Here is an 18862-nt window from a genome sequence, read left to right as displayed (position 1 = left end):
TACATATACATTACACATATACAGCTCTACTGTGTACACATAAAGCTCAGCTACATGTACATTACACATATACAGCACTACTGTGTACACATACAGCTCAGCTACATGTACATTACACATATACAGCTCTACTGTGTACACATACAGCTCAGCTACATGTACATTACACATATACAGCTCTACTGTGTACACATACAGCTCAGCTACATGTACATTACACATATACAGCTCTACTGTGTACACATACAGCTCAGCTACATGTACATTACACATATACAGCTCTTCTGTGTACACATACAGCTCAGCTACATGCACATTACACATATACAGCTCTACTGTGTACACATACAGCTCAGCTACATGTACATTACACATATACAGCTCTACTGTGTACACATACAGCTCAGCTACATGTACATTACACATATACAGCTCTACTGTGTACACATACAGCTCAGCTACATGCATATTACACATATACAGCTCTACTGTGTACACATACAGCTCAGCTACATGTACATTACACATATACAGCTCTACTGTGTACACATACAGCTCAGCTACATGCACATTACACATATACAGCTCTACTGTGTACACATACAGCTCAGCTACATGTACATTACACATATACAGCTCTACTGTGTACACATACAGCTCAGCTACATGTACATTACACATATACAGCTCTACTGTGTACACATACAGCACAGCTACATGTACATTACACATATACAGCTCTACTGTGTACACATACAGCTCAGCTACATGTACATTACACATATACAGCTCTACTGTGTACACATACAGCTCAGCTACATGTACATTACACATATACAGCTCTACTGTGTACACATACAGCTCAGCTACATGTACATTACACATATACAGCTCTACTGTGTACACATACAGCTCAGCTACATGTACATTACACATATACAGCTCTACTGTGTACACATACAGCTCAGCTACATGTACATTACACATATACAGCTCTACTGTGTACACATACAGCTCAGCTACATGTACATTACACATATACAGCTCTACTGTGTACACATACAGCTCAGCTACATGTACATTACACATATACAGCTCTACTGTGTACACATACAGCTCAGCTACATGCACATTACACATATACAGCTCTACTGTGTACACATACAGCTCAGCTACATGCACATTACACATATACAGCTCTACTGTGTACACATACAGCTCAGCTACATGCACATTACACACAGCTCTGCTGCAGATATATATAACACACACATACACAGCTCTGCACCACGCACATCACACACACACAGCTCTGCTGCATACACATAACTTCAGCTCATCCAGCAGCGATCACAACCAGCACAGCAGAGTCCTGCATACACTGAGCAGATGAGCCTAGAGCAGCAGCCCCTGACCATGTGACTCCTCCATGTGACTGATCACATGACGGTGACATCATCGCAGGTCCTGTAAGCACACGGCTCCTGTACAGTCTGCAGGTGGAGGTATATACGGTTGTGGTGACATTAGGAGCGCTGGGGGAGGGGACATTACTATTAACCCCTTCAGGTCCACAAGGTTTTATGACTTAAGGAAGAAGATCACAAGATCCAGAACTTTCTGTGTATTTGTCTCTTTCTCCGTCTGTTGTTGTTTCTATTAGCAGCCGCCATTTCTCATCGTCTCCTCTTCTTCCCTTCAGGTTTCTCCAATCCAGGATCCTCTGCTGATATCTTCTATATAAGAGAATTCTCCTGGATGACCCATCAACCATGGAGAGAGACAGGAACAAGATGGCCGACAGGATCATAAACCTCACCCTACAGATACTCTTCCGGCTTACTGGAGAGGTGAGGGATTCTGGGAGTGATGTCACATGACCTCATTCTTATCTATGTAATAACAGATGGATATGACTGGAGAGGTGAGGGATTCTGGGAGTGATGTCACATGACCTCATTCTTATCTATGTAATTACAGATGGATATGACTGGAGAGGTGAGGGATTCTGGGAATGACGTCACATGACCTCATTCTTATCTATGTAATAACAGATGGATATGACTGGAGAGGTGAGGGATTCTGGGAGTGATGTCACATGACCTCATTGTTATCTATGTAATAGCAGATGGATATGACTGGAGAGATGAGGGATTCTGGGAATGTATGTAGTCATATTAATGTGTCTCTCCATACACAGGAATACACAGTAGTGAAGAAGTCCTCTAGTGGGCGCTGTCGGGCCCCTGTGTGTGAAGGATGGGGAAGAACCCTGAGCCCAATCCTGGGGCCCCCACCTCACCCCCTGATACATGAGGAAATGGATGAACAGAAGATCCGAGAACTCATCAACAAGATGATGGAGCTGCTGACTGGAGAGGTGACCCTGCTGGGACATTATACAGTAATGGAGGGGTCTGGTGATGACTGGAGAGGTGACACTGCTGGGACATTATACAGTAATGGAGGGGTCTGGTGATGACTGGAGAGGTGACACTGCTGGGACATTATACAGTAATGGAGGGGTCTGGTGATGACTGGAGAGGTGACACTGCTGGGACATTATACAGTAATGGAGGGGTCTGGTGATGACTAGAGAGGTGACACTGCTGGGACATTATACAGTAATGGAGGGGTCTGGTGATGACTGGAGAGGTGACACTGCTGGGACATTATACAGTAATGGAGGGGTCTGGTGATGACTAGAGAGGTGACACTGCTGGGACATTATACAGTAATGGAGGGGTCTGGTGATGACTGGAGAGGTGACACTGCTGGGACATTATACAGTAATGGAGGGGTCTGGTGATGACTGGAGAGGTGACACTGCTGGGACATTATACAGTAATGGAGGGGTCTGGTGATGACTGGAGAGGTGACCCTGCTGGGACATTATACAGTAATGGAGGGGTCTGGTGATGACTGGAGAGGTGACACTGCTGGGACATTATACAGTAATGGAGGGGTCTGGTGATGACTGGAGAGGTGACACTGCTTGGACATTATACAGTAATGGAGGGGTCTGGTGATGACCGGAGAGGTGACACTGCTGGGACATTATACAGTAATGGAGGGGTCTGGTGATGACTGGAGAGGTGACACTGCTGGGACATTATACAATAATGGAGGGGTCTGGTGATGACTGGAGAGGTGACACTGCTGGGACATTATACAGTAATGGAGGGGTCTGGTGATGACTGGAGAGGTGACACTGCTGGGACATTATACAGTAATGGAGGGGTCTGGTGATGACTGGAGAGGTGACACTGCTGGGAATGCTGGGACATTATACAGTAATGGAGGGGTCTGGTGATGACTGGAGAGGTGACACTGCTGGGACATTATACAGTAATGGAGGGGTCTGGTGATGACTGGAGAGGTGACACTGCTGGGACATTATACAGTAATGGAGGGGTCTGGTGATGACTGGAGAGGTGACACTGCTGGGACATTATACAGTAATGGAGGGGTCTGGTGATGACTGGAGAGGTGACACTGCTGGGATATTATACAGTAATGGAGGGGTCTGGTGATGACTGGAGAGGTGACACTGCTGGGACATTATACAGTAATGGAGGGGTCTGGTGATGACTGGAGAGGTGACACTGCTGGGACATTATACAGTAATGGAGGGGTCTGGTGATGACTGGAGAGGTGACACTGCTGGGACATTATACAGTAATGGAGGGGTCTGGTGATGACTGGAGAGGTGACACTGCTGGGACATTATACAGTAATGGAGGGGTCTGGTGATGACTGGAGAGGTGACACTGCTGGGACATTATACAGTAATGGAGGGGTCTGGTGATGACTGGAGAGGTGACACTGCTGGGACATTATACAGTAATGGAGGGGTCTGGTGATGACTGGAGAGGTGACACTGCTGGGACATTATACAATAATGGAGGGGTCTGGTGATGACTGGAGAGGTGACACTGCTGGGACATTATACAGTAATGGAGGGGTCTGGTGATGACTGGAGAGGTGACACTGCTGGGAATGCTGGGACATTATACAGTAATGGAGGGGTCTGGTGATGTCTAGAGAGGTGACACTGCTGGGACATTATACAGTAATGGAGGGGTCTGGTGATGACTGGAGAGGTGACACTGCTGGGATATTATACAGTAATGGAGGGGTCTGGTGATGACTGGAGAGGTGACACTGCTGGGACATTATACAGTAATGGAGGGGTCTGGTGATGACTGGAGAGGTGACACTGCTGGGACATTATACAGTAATGGAGGGGTCTGGTGATGACTGGAGAGGTGACACTGCTGGGACATTATACAGTAATGGAGGGGTCTGGTGATGACTGGAGAGGTGACACTGCTGGGACATTATACAGTAATGGAGGGGTCTGGTGATGACTAGAGAGGTGACACTGCTGGGAATGCTGGGACATTATACAGTAATGGAGGGGTCTGGTGATGACTGGAGAGGTGACACTGCTGGGACATTATACAGTAATGGAGGGGTCTGGTGATGACTGGAGAGGTGACACTGCTGGGAATGCTGGGACATTATACAGTAATGGAGGGGTCTGGTGATGACTGGAGAGGTGACACTGCTGGGACATTATACAGTAATGGAGGGGTCTGGTGATGACTGGAGAGGTGACACTGCTGGGAATGCTGGGACATTATACAGTAATGGAGGGGTCTGGTGATGACTGGAGAGGTGACACTGCTGGGACATTATACAGTTATGTAGGGGTCTGGTGATGACTGGAGAGGTGACACTGCTGGGAATGCTGGGACATTATACAGTAACACCACTGGAGGGGTCGGGGTGATGACTGTATCATTATGTGTCAGGTTCCTATAAGGTGTCAGGACGTGGCGGTCTATTTCTCCATGGAGGAGTGGGAGTATGTAGAAGGACACAAGGATCAGTACAAGGATCAGGTCATGATGGAGGATCAGCAGCCCCTCACATCACCAGGTAATAGACATGACTATATACACACGTCCTCTCATTATTTGTATGTAAAGAATGAATTCAGTCTCTGTATGTGTTCCCTACAGTCAGATCCAGTAAGAGAACAGCACCAGAGAGGTGTCCCCGTCCTCTTCTTCCACAGGATGATCAGGTAGATGGAGATATTCCCTATGATCTGTAGAAGGGCTGTGAAGCTCTTGTGGTCAGTCCCCTCACCCTCCATGACTCCTCATCTCCTGCTCATCTATAACATCCCACGTGACTTCTCCTACTGTCTGATGACTTTTATTTCTTCCACATCTTATGAATCAGGGAGAAGATCGAAACAATAATAATGCTGCAGAGACAGATGTGAGCAGTGATGAGCAGAATAAGGAGGACATTCCTACAGGAAAAGATCTGATCTATATTAATGCTACAGATATAAAGAAAGAAGAAGAAGAGACAGATGTGAGCGGCGATGAGCAGTATAAGGAGGATATTTCTACAGGAAAAGACCTGATCTATATTAATGCTACAGTCATAAAGGAAGAAGAAGAAGAGACAGATGTGAGCAGTATTGAGCAGTATAAGCAGGACATTTTTACAGGTAGCTGCCCAGGTGAGTAGTAACCACTTAATGCAGAGAATAGTTAGAGAATTCACTTAGTCACTGGTTGCAGTAATTTTGTGTATGAAAATGTGACACGGTTATAGGAGATAAAACATAAAGGACTTGAAATCCTGCAGTCCCCACAAGGTGCCCCTGCTTAAAAAATCTCAGGTACTGGTCGGTCTTAAGTTTGCCAGTGAACATTTGAATGATTCAGAGAAGAACTGGGTGTTGTGGTCACATGACACCAAAATCAAGCTCTTTGGCATCAACTTAATTCTCTGAGTTTGGAGGAGGAGGAGGAATGCTGCCTATGACCCAAGAACATCATTCCTGCCGTCACACATGGAGGTGGAAACATTATGATTTGGAGAAGCTTTTTCAGCCTTGGGGACAGGACAACTTCACAGCATGAAATAATGGGTGAGGGCCTCCTATCCTCAGCCAGGGCATTAAAAATGGGTGGTGAATGGATATTCCAGCATGACAATGACCCAATATACACACGGCCAAGACAATAAAGGAGCGGCTCAAGAAGAAGCACAGTAAGGTCCTGGAGTGGCCTTTTTTTAAGAGCCGAGGCGCGTGCTCTCTATCACCCAAAGTGCAAGAAAAAGTGCAAACGTGTCGCACTAAGAAAACATGCACAAAGGAAGCGGTCTATCACTAAGCTCTTGTCCAACAGGAAAGAGGCCCCAACAAACCTACCCTTCACCTAACAACCACGGACGTAAATGTACGTCCTGGTGCGGAGGTACTTAGTGCATTAGGACGTACATTTACGTCCTGTGTATGACCGCGAGCATCGGAGTGGTGCTCATTTCATACACGGCAGGTCCCAGCTGCTAGCAGCAGCCAGGGACCCGCCGGTAATGGCCGACATCCGCGATTGCATGATTGTCCACCATTAACCCCTCAGATGCCAGTATCAATACAGATCAAGGCATCTGCGGCAATGCGCATGTTAAAATAGATGATCGGATCGCCCGCAGCGCTGCCGCGGGGATCCGATCATCTAAAATGGCGGCCAGAGGTCCCCTCACCTGCGTCTGGCTGTCTCCTGGGGTCTTCTGCTCTGATCTGAGATCGAGCAGACCAGAGCAGAAGATGACCGATAATACTGATCAGTGCTGTGTCCTATACATAGCACTGCACAGTATTAGCAGTCAAACGATTGCTATAGATAGTCCTCTATGGGGACATAAAAAGTGTTAAAAAAATATGAAAACTGTCCCCTTTTCCCATTTTACCCCCAAAAAGCGTAAAATATATATATTTTTTATAAACATATTTGGTATCACCGCGTGCGTTAATGTCCAAACTATCAAAATATAATGTAAATGATCCCGTATTGTGAATGGCATAAACGTCCAAAAATGCTGCAAAAAAATTTAATAAAAGTGAACTAAAAGTTTTATATATGCAAATGTGGTCTCGATAAAAAGTACAGATCACGGCACAAAAAATGAGCCCTCATACCGCCCTATATACGGAAAAATAAAAAAGTTATAGGTGTTCAAAATAGGGCGATTCTAGATTACTGATTTTGTACAAAAAGTTTTAGATTTTTTTTAAGCGGTACAAAAATATAAAAGTATCTAGTCATGGGGATCATTTTAATCGTATTGACCCACAGAATAAAGAACACGTCATTTTTACCATAAAGTGTGTAGCGTGAAAACGAAACCCTCCAAAATGTGCAAAATTGTGGTTTTCATTTAAATTTCCTCCACAAAAAAATATTTTTTGGGGTTCGCCGTACATTTTATGGTAAAATGAGAGATTTCATTACAAAGTACAATTGGTCACGCAAAAAACAAGCCCTTATATGGGTCTGTAGATGGAAATATAAAAGAGTTATGGATTTTAGAAGGCGAGGAGGAAAAAACGAAAATGCAAAAATAAAATTGGCCTGGTCCTTAAGGGGTTAAAGCGTTCAGAAAATAATAATAATTTTAGACATATTGATGTATTGATTTAAAAAAAAAAATTATTTAAGTAGTACAATAATAGAAAATCCATATTATTTGGATATTGTTTTACTTGCATTTACCTACAGAATATAGAGAACGTGTCATTTTTACCATAACGTGCTTTGTAATAACAAAAAAAAAAAAAAAATGGCAAAATTGTGTTTTTCTTTATAAACCCCCCACCCCAAAATAGTATTTTTTTTTTTTTTTTTTTTTGCCTTCATTTCAGAGTAAAGTTAGAGGTGTCATTACAAAGTGTAAAAACAAGCCTCATATGGGTCTGTGGAGGGAAATCTAACAGAGTTATGTCTCTTAAAAGAGCAAGAAGTGGAAAAAAAACTACGAAAATGCAAAAAGGCTGTGTCCTTAACCCCTTAAGGCAGTGTTTTCCATTCTTTTTTGGCTCGGAGAACCCTTTTTTTTTGCAGGGAACCCCAACCGAAGTTGACAAGCAAAAAAAAAGGAAAGCCGCAGTGCAATGTACAACATCAATTTATCTGTGGGTATGTAGATTACAATGCTGCTTTTATACAGCAACTCACACGTGACGTCTTCTAAAATCAGCGCAGTTTCCTTTTCCTCTCCACCTGGTCCGTGCCGTCAATTTCTTCCAGCCACAGTTCTTCACCGTTGAAACTGCAAAACAAACCTATTAGGCTCCACACCTTACCAGCATCAGCCTCCAGATTCCCCTTTTAGAAGTGAGGAGGAATACAGGTGTGTGCAGGTGTAAAAGGGTGACAGAGGGGGTGTAGAGGAGTGTACATGGGTGACAGTGGTTTAGAGAAGTATACATGGGTGACAGAGGGGTGTAGAGGAGTGTGCATGGGTGACAGGAGAGTGTACAGGGGTGACAGAGGGGTGTAGAGGAGTGTACATGGGTGACAGAGGGGTGTAGAGGAGTGTACATGGGTGACAGAGGGGTGTAGAGGAGTGTACATGGGTGACAGAGGGGGGTAGAGGAGTGTACATGGGTGACAGAGGGGTAGAGAGGAGTGTACATGGGTGACAGAGGGGTGTAGAGGAGTGTACATGGGTGACAGAGGAGTGTACATGGGTGACAGAGGGGTGTAGAGGAGTGTACATGGGTGACAGAGGGGTGTAGAGGAGTGTACATGGGTGACAGAGGGGTGTAGAGGAGTGTACATGGGTGACAGAGGGGTGTAGAGGAGTGTATATGGGTGACAGAGGGGTGTAGAGGAGTGTACATGGGTGACAAAGGGGTGTAGAGGAGTGTACATGGGTGACAGAGGGGTGTGGAGGAGTGTACATGGGTGACAGAGGGGTGTGGAGGAGTGTACATGGGTGACAGATGGGTGTAGAGGAGTGTACATGGGTGACAGAGGGGTGTAGAGGAGTGTACATGGGTGACAGAGGGGTGTAGAGGAGTGTACATGGGTGACAGAGGGGTGTAGAGGAGTGTACATGGGTGACAGAGGGGTGTAGAGGAGTGTATATGGGTGACAGAGGGGTGTAGAGGAGTGTACATGGGTGACAGAGGGGTGTAGAGGAGTGAACATGGGTGACAGAGGGGTGTAGAGGAGTGTACATGGGTGACAAAGGGGTGTAGAGGAGTGTACATGGGTGACAGAGGGGTGTAGAGGAGTGTACATGGGTGACAGAGGGGTGTAGAGGAGGGTACATGGGTGACAGGGGGGTGTAGAGGAGTGTACAGGGGTGACAGAGGGGGTGTAGAGGAGGGTACATGGGTGACAGAGGGGGGTAGAGGAGTGTACATGGGTGACAGGGGTGTAGAAGAGTGTACAGGGGTGACAGAGGGGTGTAGAGGAGGGTACATGGGTGACAGAGGGGTGTAGAGGAGTGAACATGGGTGACAGAGGGGTGTAGAGGAGTGTACATGGGTGACAAAGGGGTGTAGAGGAGTGTACATGGGTGACAGAGGGGTGTAGAGGAGTGTACATGGGTGACAGAGGGGTGTAAAGGAGTGTACATGGATGATAGAGGGGTGTAGAGGAGTGTTCATGGGTGACAGGGGTGTAGAGGAGTGTACATGGGTGACAGAGGGGTGTAGAGGAGTGTACATGGGTGACAGGGGTGTAGAAGAGTGTACAGGGGTGACAGAGGGGTGTAGAGGAGGGTACATGGGTGACAGAGGGGGGTAGAGGAGTGTACATGGGTGGCAGAGGGGTGTAAAGGAGTGTACATGGATGATAGAGGGGTGTAGAGGAGTGTTCATGGGTGACAGAGGGGTGTAGAGGAGTGTACATGGGTGACAGAGGGGTGTAGAGGAGTCTACATGGGTGACAGGGGTGTAGAAGAGTGTACAGGGGTGACAGGGGGGTGTAGAGGAGTGTACAGGGGTGACAGAGGGGGTGTAGAGGAGGGTACATGGGTGACAGGGGGGTGTAGAGGAGTGTACAGGGGTGACAGAGGGGGTGTAGAGGAGGGTACATGGGTGACAGAGGGGGGTAGAGGAGTGTACATGGGTGGCAGAGGGGTGTAAAGGAGTGTACATGGATGATAGAGGGGTGTAGAGGAGTGTTCATGGGTGACAGAGGGGTATAGAGGAGTGTACATGGGTGACAGGGTGGGTGTAGAGGAGTGTACATGGGTGACAGGGTGGGTGTAGAGGAGTGTACAGGGGTGACAGAGGGGGTGTAGAAGAGGGTACATGGGTGACAGGGTGGGTGTAGAGGAGTGTACAGGGGTGACAGAGGGGGTGTAGAAGAGGGTACATGGGTGACAGAGGAGTGTACAGGGGTGACAGAGGGGTGTAGAGGAGTGTACAGGGGTGACAGGGGGTGTAGAAGAGGGTACATGGGTGGCAGAGGGGTGTAAAGGAGTGTACATGGATGATAGAGGGGTGTAGAGGAGTGTACATGGGTGACAGAGGGGTGTAGAGGAGTGTACATGGGTGACAGAGGTGTGTAGAGGAGTGTACATGGGTGATAGGAGGGTGTACAGGGGTGACAGAGGGGTATAGAGGAGTGTAAATGGGTGGCAGAGGGGTGTAAAGGAGTGTACATGGATGATAGAGGGGTGTAGAGGAGTGTACATGGGTGACAGAGGGGTGTAGAGGAGTGTTCATGGGTGACAGAGGTGTGTAGAGGAGTGTACGTGGGTGACAGGGGGTGTAGAGGAGTGTACATGGGTGACAGGGGGTTGTAGAGGAGTGTACATGGGTGACAGGGGGTTGTAGAGGAGTGTACATGGGTGACAGGGGGGTGTAGAGGAGTGTACATGGGTGACAGGGGGTGTAGAGGAGTGTACATGGGTGACAGAGGGGTGTAGAGGAGTGTACATGGGTGACAGAGGGGTGTAGAGAAGTGTACATGGGTGACGGGGGGTGTAGAGGAGTGTACATGGGTGATAGGAGGGTGTACAGGGGTGACAGAGGGGTATAGAGGAGTGTAAATGGGTGGCAGAGGGGTGTAGAGGAGTGTACATGGATGATAGAGGGGTGCAGAGGAGTGTACATGGGTGACAGAGGGGTGTAGAGGATTGTTGATGGGTGACGGGGGTGTAGAGGAGTGTACATGGGTGACAGGGGGGTGTAGAGGAGTGTACATGGATGATAGAGGGGTGTAGAGGAGTGTACATGGGTGATAAGAGGGTGTACAGGGGTGACAGAGGGGTGTAGAGGAGTGTACATGGGTGACAGGGGTGTAGAAGAGTGTACAGGGGTGACAGAGGGGTGTAGAGGAGTGTACATGGGTGACAGAGGGGTGTAGAGGAGTGTACAGGGGTGACAGAGGGGTGTAGAGGAGTGTACAGGGGTGACAGAGGGGTGTAGAGGAGTGTACATGGGTGACAGAGGGGTGTAGAGGAGTGTACATGGGTGACAGAGGGGTAGAGAGGAGTGTACATGGGTGACAGGGGGGTATAGAGGAGTGTAAATGGGTGGCAGAGGGGTGTAAAGGAGTGTACATGGATGATAGAGGGGTGTAGAGGAGTGTACATGGGTGACAGGGGGGTGTAGAGGAGTGTACAGGGGTGACAGAGGGGGGTGTAGAGGAGTGTACATGGGTGACAGGGGGGTGTAGAGGAGTGTACAGGGGTGACAGAGGGGGTGTAGAGGAGTGTACATGGGTGACAGGGGGGTAGAGGAGTGTACATGGGTGACAGAGGGATGTAGAGGAGTGTACAGAGGGGTGTAGAGGAGTGTACATGGGTGACGGGGGTGTAGAGGAGTGTACAGGGGTGACAGGGGGTGTAGAGGAGTGTATATGGGTGACAGAGGGGGGTAGAGGAGTGTACATGGGTGGCAGAGGGGTGTAAAGGAGTGTACATGGATGATAGAGGGGTGTAGAGGAGTGTTCTTGGGTGACAGAGGGGTGTAGAGGAGTGTACATGTGTGACAGGGTGGGTGTAGAGGAGTGTACATGGGTGATAGGAGGGTGTACAGGGGTGACAGAGGGGTATAGAGGAGTGTAAATGGGTGGCAGAGGGGTTTAAAGGAGTGTACATGGGTGACAGGGGGGTGTAGAGGAGTGTACATGGGTGACGGGGGTGTAGAGGAGTGTACATGGGTGACAGAGGGGTGTAGAAGAGTGTACATGGGTGACAGGGGGTTGTAGAGGAGTGTACATGGGTGACAGGGGGGTGTAGAGGAGTGTACATGGGTGACAGGGGGGGTGTAGAGGAGTGTACAAGGGTGACAGAGGGGTGTAGAGGAGTGTACATGGGTGACAGAGGGGTGTAGAGAAGTGTACATGGGTGACAGAGGGGTGTAGAGGAGTGTACATGGGTGACAGGGGGGTGTAGAGGAGTGTACATGGATGACAGAGGGGTTTAGAGGAGTGTACATGGGTGACAGGGGTGTAGAGAAGTGTACATGGGTGACAGGGGGGGGTGTAGAGGAGTGTACATGGATGACAGAGTGGTTTAGAGGAGTGTATATGGGTGACAGAGGGGTGTATTGGAGTGTACATGGGTGATAGAGGGGTGTAGAGGAGTGTACATGGGTGATAGAGGGGTGTAGAGGAGTGTACATGGGTGGCAGAGGGGTTTAGAGGAGTGTACATGGGTGACGGGGGGGTGTAGAGGAGTGTACATGGATGACAGAGTGGTTTAGAGGAGTGTATATGGGTGACAGAGGGGTGTATTGGAGTGTACATGGGTGATAGAGGGGTGTAGAGGAGTGTACATGGGTGGCAGAGGGGTTTAGAGGAGTGTACATGGGTGACAGAGGGGTGTAGAGAAGTGTACATGGGTGACAGGGGGGGGGGTGTAGAGGAGTGTACATGGATGACAGAGTGGTTTAGAGGAGTGTATATGGGTGACAGAGGGGTGTATTGGAGTGTACATGGATGATAGAGGGGTGTAGAGGAGTGTTCATGGGTGACAGGGTGGGTGTAGAGGAGTGTACATGGGTGATAGGAGGGTGTACAGGGGTGACAGAGGGGTATAGAGGAGTGTAAATGGGTGGCAGAGGGGTGTAAAGGAGTGTACATGGGTGACAGGGGGGTGTAGAGGAGTGTACATGGGCGACGGGGGTGTAGAGGAGTGTACATGGGTGACAGAGGGGTGTAGAAGAGTGTACATGGGTGACAGGGGGTTGTAGAGGAGTGTACATGGGTGACAGGGGGGTGTAGAGGAGTGTACATGGGTGACAGAGGGGTGTAGAGAAGTGTACATGGGTGACAGAGGGGTGTAGAGAAGTGTACATGGGTGACAGAGGGGTGTAGAGGAGTGTACATGGGTGACAGGGGGGTGTAGAGGAGTGTACATGGATGACAGGGGTTTAGAGGAGTGTACATGGGTGACAGAGGGGTGTAGAGAAGTGTATATGGGTGACAGGGGGGGGTAGAGAAGTGTATATGGGTGACAGGGGGGTGTAGAGGAGTGTACATGGATGACAGAGTGGTTTAGAGGAGTGTATATGGGTGACAGAGGGGTGTATTGAAGTGTACATGGGTGATAGAGGGGTGTAGAGGAGTGTACATGGGTGATAGAGGGGTGTAGAGGAGTGTACATGGGTGGCAGAGGGGTTTAGAGGAGTGTACATGGGTGACAGAGGGGTGTAGAGAAGTGTACATGGGTGACAGAGGGGTGTAGAGGAGTGTACATGGGTGACAGAGGGGTGTAGAGAAGTGTACATGGGTGACAGAGGGGTGTAGAGGAGTGTACATGGATGACAGAGTGGTTTAGAGGAGTGTATATGGGTGACAGAGGGGTGTATTGGAGTGTACATGGGTGACAGAGGGGTTTAGAGGAGTGTACATGGGTGATAGAGGGGTTTAGAGGAGTGTACATGGGTGATAGAGGGGTTTAGAGGAGTGTATATGGGTGACAGAGGGGTGTATTGGAGTGTATATGGGTGACAGAGGGTGCAGGATGACAGATGGTTGTAGAAGAGTGTATGGGTGACAGGGTCATAGGGGTGTACACGGGTGACAGGGGTGTACATGGGTCACAGATGGGTATAGAGTGACAAGGTGGTAAAAGAGGAATGGACAGGGCTGACAGAGGGGTAAATAGTGGGGGTTGGATATTGGTGATGGGGTAGATTGGGGGGTGGTTAGAGGGGTGGTGAACATGGGTGACAGGCGGACAAGGTGGACATGGATGACAGGAAAGTGGAAAAGGGTGAAAGGGGGTAACAGAGGGGTGACAAATGGGGGTGGACAGGGGTGTCAGAGGGGAGAGGGTGCACTGCCTTAAAGGAGATGTCCGGCGCAGACTTTTTCTATTCCGTCCTGCCCGGGCTGCAAAAAAAGACAAAACAAACTTTCACTTACCTCCATATGTTGCCCCAGAGCTCCGCAACAGCTGATTGGTCGGCCGGGCTGTTTACTTCCTACTTCCTTTAGCCCGGGTCGTCACACGGCGCTTCAGCCTATCACCGGCCAAGGCGGGACATCGCTGCGGCCGGTGATAGGATGAAGCGCCGTGTGATGTACCGGGCTAAAGGAAGTAGGAAGTAAACAGCCCGGCCGACCAATCAGCTGTTGCGGAGCTCCGGGGCAACATATGGAGGTAAGTGAAAGTTTGTTTTGTCTTTTTTTGCAGCCCGGGCAGGACGGAATAGAAAAAGTCTGCGCCGGACATCATAACCCATTCACTTTTCCACCTACAGACCCATATGAGGTTTGTTTTATTCCCCACCAATTGTACTTTGCAATGACATCATTCATTTTACCTAAAATTCTACGGCAAAACACCCCAAAAAAATTTTTGTGGGACAAAATTGAAACAAAAAAAACACAAATTTGTAACTTTTGGGGGCTTCCGTTTCTACACAGTACATTTTTTGGTAAAAATAACCTCTTCTCTTTATTCTGTAGGTCCATACGATACATGATACCCAACTTATAGGTTTGATTTTATTTTACTTCTGTTAGAAAATTATAACTTTGTGCACAAAAATTTGTACATTTTAAATTGTCCTCTTCTGACCCCTATAACTTTTTTTATTTTTCCGCATACGGGGATGTATGAGGGATTTTTTTTTTGCCCTGTGGTCTGTAATTTTTATCTGTACCATGATGGGACTTTTTGATCACTTTTTATACTGTACATTTTTTGGGGATATACAAAGTGACCAAAAATACGCAAGTTTAACCTTTGGAATTTTTTTTACATGTACGACATTGACCGTGTGGTTTAATTAACATTATATTTTTATAGTTCGGACATTTACGCACGCGGCGATATCATGTTTATTTTTGTTTACATTTTTTTTTTTTTTTATGGGAAAAGGGGGGTGATTCAAACTTGAATTGCAATCACTGTTCAATGCTATGCCATAGCAAAGCATTGATCAGTGTTATCGGTGCTCATTTGCTCCAGGCTGCTGAGGCAGGTAAGGGCCCTCCCGCCCTCCTCTAAAATGATCGGAACACTGCGGTTTTACCGGTATGGTCCCAATCAACTTCGCTGAGCTGCTGGGATTGATTTTTTACAGATCACGATACAAGAAATGTCCCCTAACACTGCTCCATACACCGAAAACGAAAAAAGTCATAGGGGTCAGAATGTGGCGAGTTACAGCTATTTTATGTTTATTTTTGTAATTTTTGAAAGTATTAAACATTACGAAAACTTTACAAATTGTGTATTCTTGTGACCATACTGGCCTTATAAATAAAGATGACACCTCAATGTTACTGCCAAGTGAATGGCGTATACACGAAACCACCACAAATTTTGTAATTTTTTTTATATTGCCTTAAAACTGAATATGCTGGTCGATAAGAGGTTAAAAGGGTATTCCAGGAAAAAACTTTATTTATATATATATATATATATATATATATATATATATATATATATATATATATTGGCTCTAGAAAGTTAAGCAGATTTGTAAATGACTTCTATTAAAAAATCTTCATCCTTCCAATAATTATCAGCTGTTAAAGTTGAGTTGTTCTATTCTGTCTGGCAACAGTGCTCTCTGCTGACATCTCTGCTTGTCTCAGGAACTGCACAGAGTAGAAGAGGTTTGCTATGGAAATTTGCTTCTACTCTGGACAGTTCACGAGACAGATGTCATCAGAGAGCACTTAGAAAGGAAATAACAACTCAACTTCAGCACCTCATAAGTACTGAAAGGATTAAGATTTTTTTAATAGAAGTAACTTACAAATCTGTTTAACTTTCTGGAGCTAGTTGATATATATATATAAAAAAGTTTTTTCCTGGATAACCCCTTTTAAAGGGGTACTCTGCCCCTAGACATCTTATCCTCTATCCAAAGGATAGGTGATAAGATGTCAGATCGCCGGGATCCCGCTGCTGGGGACCCCCGGGATCCCCGCTGCGGCACTGCGCTATCATTACTGCACAGAGCGAGTTCTCTCTGCATGTAATGACGGGCGATACAGGGGACGGAGCAGCGTGACGTCACAGCCCGCCCCTTTCAATACAAGTCTATGGGAGGGGGCGTGGCGGTCGTCACGCCCCCTGCCATAGACTTGCATTAAGGGGACGGGCCGTGATGTCACGAGGGGCAGAGCCATGACGTCACGCTGCTCCGTCCCCTGTATCGCCCGTCATTACATGCAGAGAGAACTCTCTCTGTGCTGTAATGATAGCGCGGTGCCGCAGCGGCGATCCCTGGGGTCCCCAGCAGCGGGACCCCGGCGATCTGACATCTTATCCCCTATCCTTTGGATAGGGGATAAGATGTCTAGGGGCGGAGTACCTCTTTAAGGTTAATACCGAAAATAACATATTTTTTATTCTCTGCAGATTCTTGTAGCAGGAGATCAGAGGAGAATCTTATATCTTCAGATTATAAAGCAGATGATGATATCACACAAGATACATATGAAGAACATTCCATTATCCTAGATACACCCTCAGCCCTTCACAGCCAAGATCTGTCATCTCATCCTTATATACAGGTCCTGTCTTCTCAGTCATCACAGGATGTTCAGCAGAAGAAGAATTCATGTTCAGAATGTGGGAAATGTTTTACTAAGAAATCAGATCTTGTTAAACATCAGAGGATTCACACAGGAGATAAACCATTTTCATGTTCAGAATGTGAAAAATGTTTTACTCTTAAATCAAATCTTGTTCAACATCAAAGAACGCACACAGGAGAGAAGCCATTTTTATGTTTAGAATGTGGGAAATGTTTTACTCTGAAATCAAGTCTTGTTAAACATCAAAAAATCCACACAGGGATCAAACTGTTTTCGTGTTCAGAATGTAAAAAATGTTTTACTTTTAATTCACATCTTGTGAAGCATCAGAGAACTCACAGAGGGGAGAAGCCATTTTCATGCACAGAATGTGGGAAATGTTTTACTATGAAATCAACCCTTGTTGATCATCAAAAAACTCACACAGGAGAGAAGCCATTTTCATGTTCAGACTGTGGGAAATGTTTTACTAAGCAATCAAATCTTGTTCAACATCAAAAAACTCACACAGGAGAGAAGCCATTTTCATGCACAGAATGTGGGAAATGTTTTACTCAGAAATCAAATCTTGCTAAACATCAAAGAATTCACACTGGGGAGAAGCCATTTTATTGTTCAGAATGTAGGAAATATTTTACTCGCAAATCAAGTCTTTTTTTACATCAAAGAACTCACACAGTGGAGAAGTTAGTTTAATGTTCACAATGTGGAAAATGTTTTACCCAGAAATCTGATGTTTGTAAACATAAAATAACCCACACAGGAGAGAAGCCAATTCAGAGCAATAAATGATGCAGATAAGACATCTATATATTCACCATGTACATAGGATATCTGACATTTATACATATATCATATACTGCATCTCCAAACTTGTTCCCAATTGTTAATAAAAGTTTTCTTTTAGAACGTAGTCACCGATCCAACTATGTCATTATTATCATCTGTCATTACTGCCTCCATATTATACAGGTCTGATGGGAAAACAGAGTAAGGAAGGGTTAATGTTTGTGGTTTTAACCCTTCGATAACTGTACAAGGATATATAAGAAGTAAGGAATATATGAGATAAGATCTTCCAGCGCACACAGCTGCTGATATGGGGATTGGGTGGATGAGGCTCCTCGGGGGAGGGGTCACTTGTTATGCGTATAGGGGAGCATAGTCATAAGGAAATAAGTGGGTATAGACAGAGAGGGCGGAGACATCTCACACATTAACAAAAATGGTGTGAAGTGGGGGGGGCGTGGCTTGGCATCGACAGAGATGGCGCTTGCTGAGGTGGCTCCCGCTCCTGAGGCCGTGAACTAGCCCCAAACTCAATGGTGACCCAGCTTTATCCCATGTGGAGGACTTCTCGGAAAGCCGGGAACCCATCCACACCTGCCGGCTGATCTCCACTCCGCCCAGCGGCATTCTTTCTTTAGGTGCCTCTCGCCTCTGCTCCTGCACTCCGGCCTACCATAGTGGGCCCGGACAAGGCCTGCGCTCCCGCTCCCAAGTGCTCACCTGCACCAGAGGACTCGGGGTTGCCCCCCCTGGCGATTTCATCAGGCCACCGCTGCTCTGCCCACACCATCCGGCGCTGCTTAGCCTCCTGTGCACACAGGTCCGGCGGTGAGTGACTTTCCGTGCCTGCCTGTTGGAGGCTCTGCTCCCCTGGCCCCCCTCCGCTGTCCCCTCAGCTGGGGCATCTGCCCACCTCCCCTTGCCAGAACGGGGTGCCGCCATCTTGGGCCCATTTAGCGAGTGGCTTGGCCGTGCCTCCCGCCATCTCACTGCTGCCGGGAGCTGCTCCTGGCGGCTAAGTCCTCCCCTGCCTGGGAGATAGGTTTCCTCACTTCAGAGCTGCCTGCCTTGGAAGGGACTGGATCTGTTTAATTTGCACCCCCTACCTCCATACCCCTGGACCCCCTAGCTGAGTGTTACGTCCCCCCTGCCTCTCCCAAACCACAGAGGGTCCGTTTGCCCACCATGATGGCTGCTGCTGCTTTCATCCTGCCTTCCCAGGGCCCTCACCA

The 18862-nt window shown here is 47.3% G+C and overlaps 1 protein-coding gene and 1 pseudogene across 2 annotated transcripts; both read left to right on the top strand.

The window, feature by feature from the left end:
• LOC130298763 (zinc finger protein 502-like) overlaps positions 1-18862 on the top strand; it is a 99141-nt pseudogene that overhangs the window by 6945 nt on the left and 73334 nt on the right.
• LOC130298423 (gastrula zinc finger protein XlCGF17.1-like) lies at positions 5414-17769 on the top strand. 2 transcript variants are annotated; one of them, XM_056551336.1, is made up of 3 exons: positions 5414-5542; positions 7935-8009; positions 16663-17769. In XM_056551336.1, the coding sequence occupies exons 2-3, from the start codon at positions 7985-7987 to the stop codon at positions 17535-17537; spliced, it is 900 nt and encodes a 299-aa protein (XP_056407311.1). In that variant the 5' UTR covers positions 5414-5542; positions 7935-7984; the 3' UTR covers positions 17538-17769. The 2 variants fall into 2 exon arrangements, with proteins under 2 accessions (XP_056407311.1, XP_056407313.1); XM_056551338.1 differs by having other exon boundaries at positions 5486-5530.

Source organism: Hyla sarda, chromosome 1 (genome assembly GCF_029499605.1).
Source record: "Hyla sarda isolate aHylSar1 chromosome 1, aHylSar1.hap1, whole genome shotgun sequence".
NCBI lineage: Eukaryota > Metazoa > Chordata > Amphibia > Anura > Hylidae > Hyla > Hyla sarda.
This window is presented reverse-complemented; position numbering and strand designations above follow the sequence as displayed.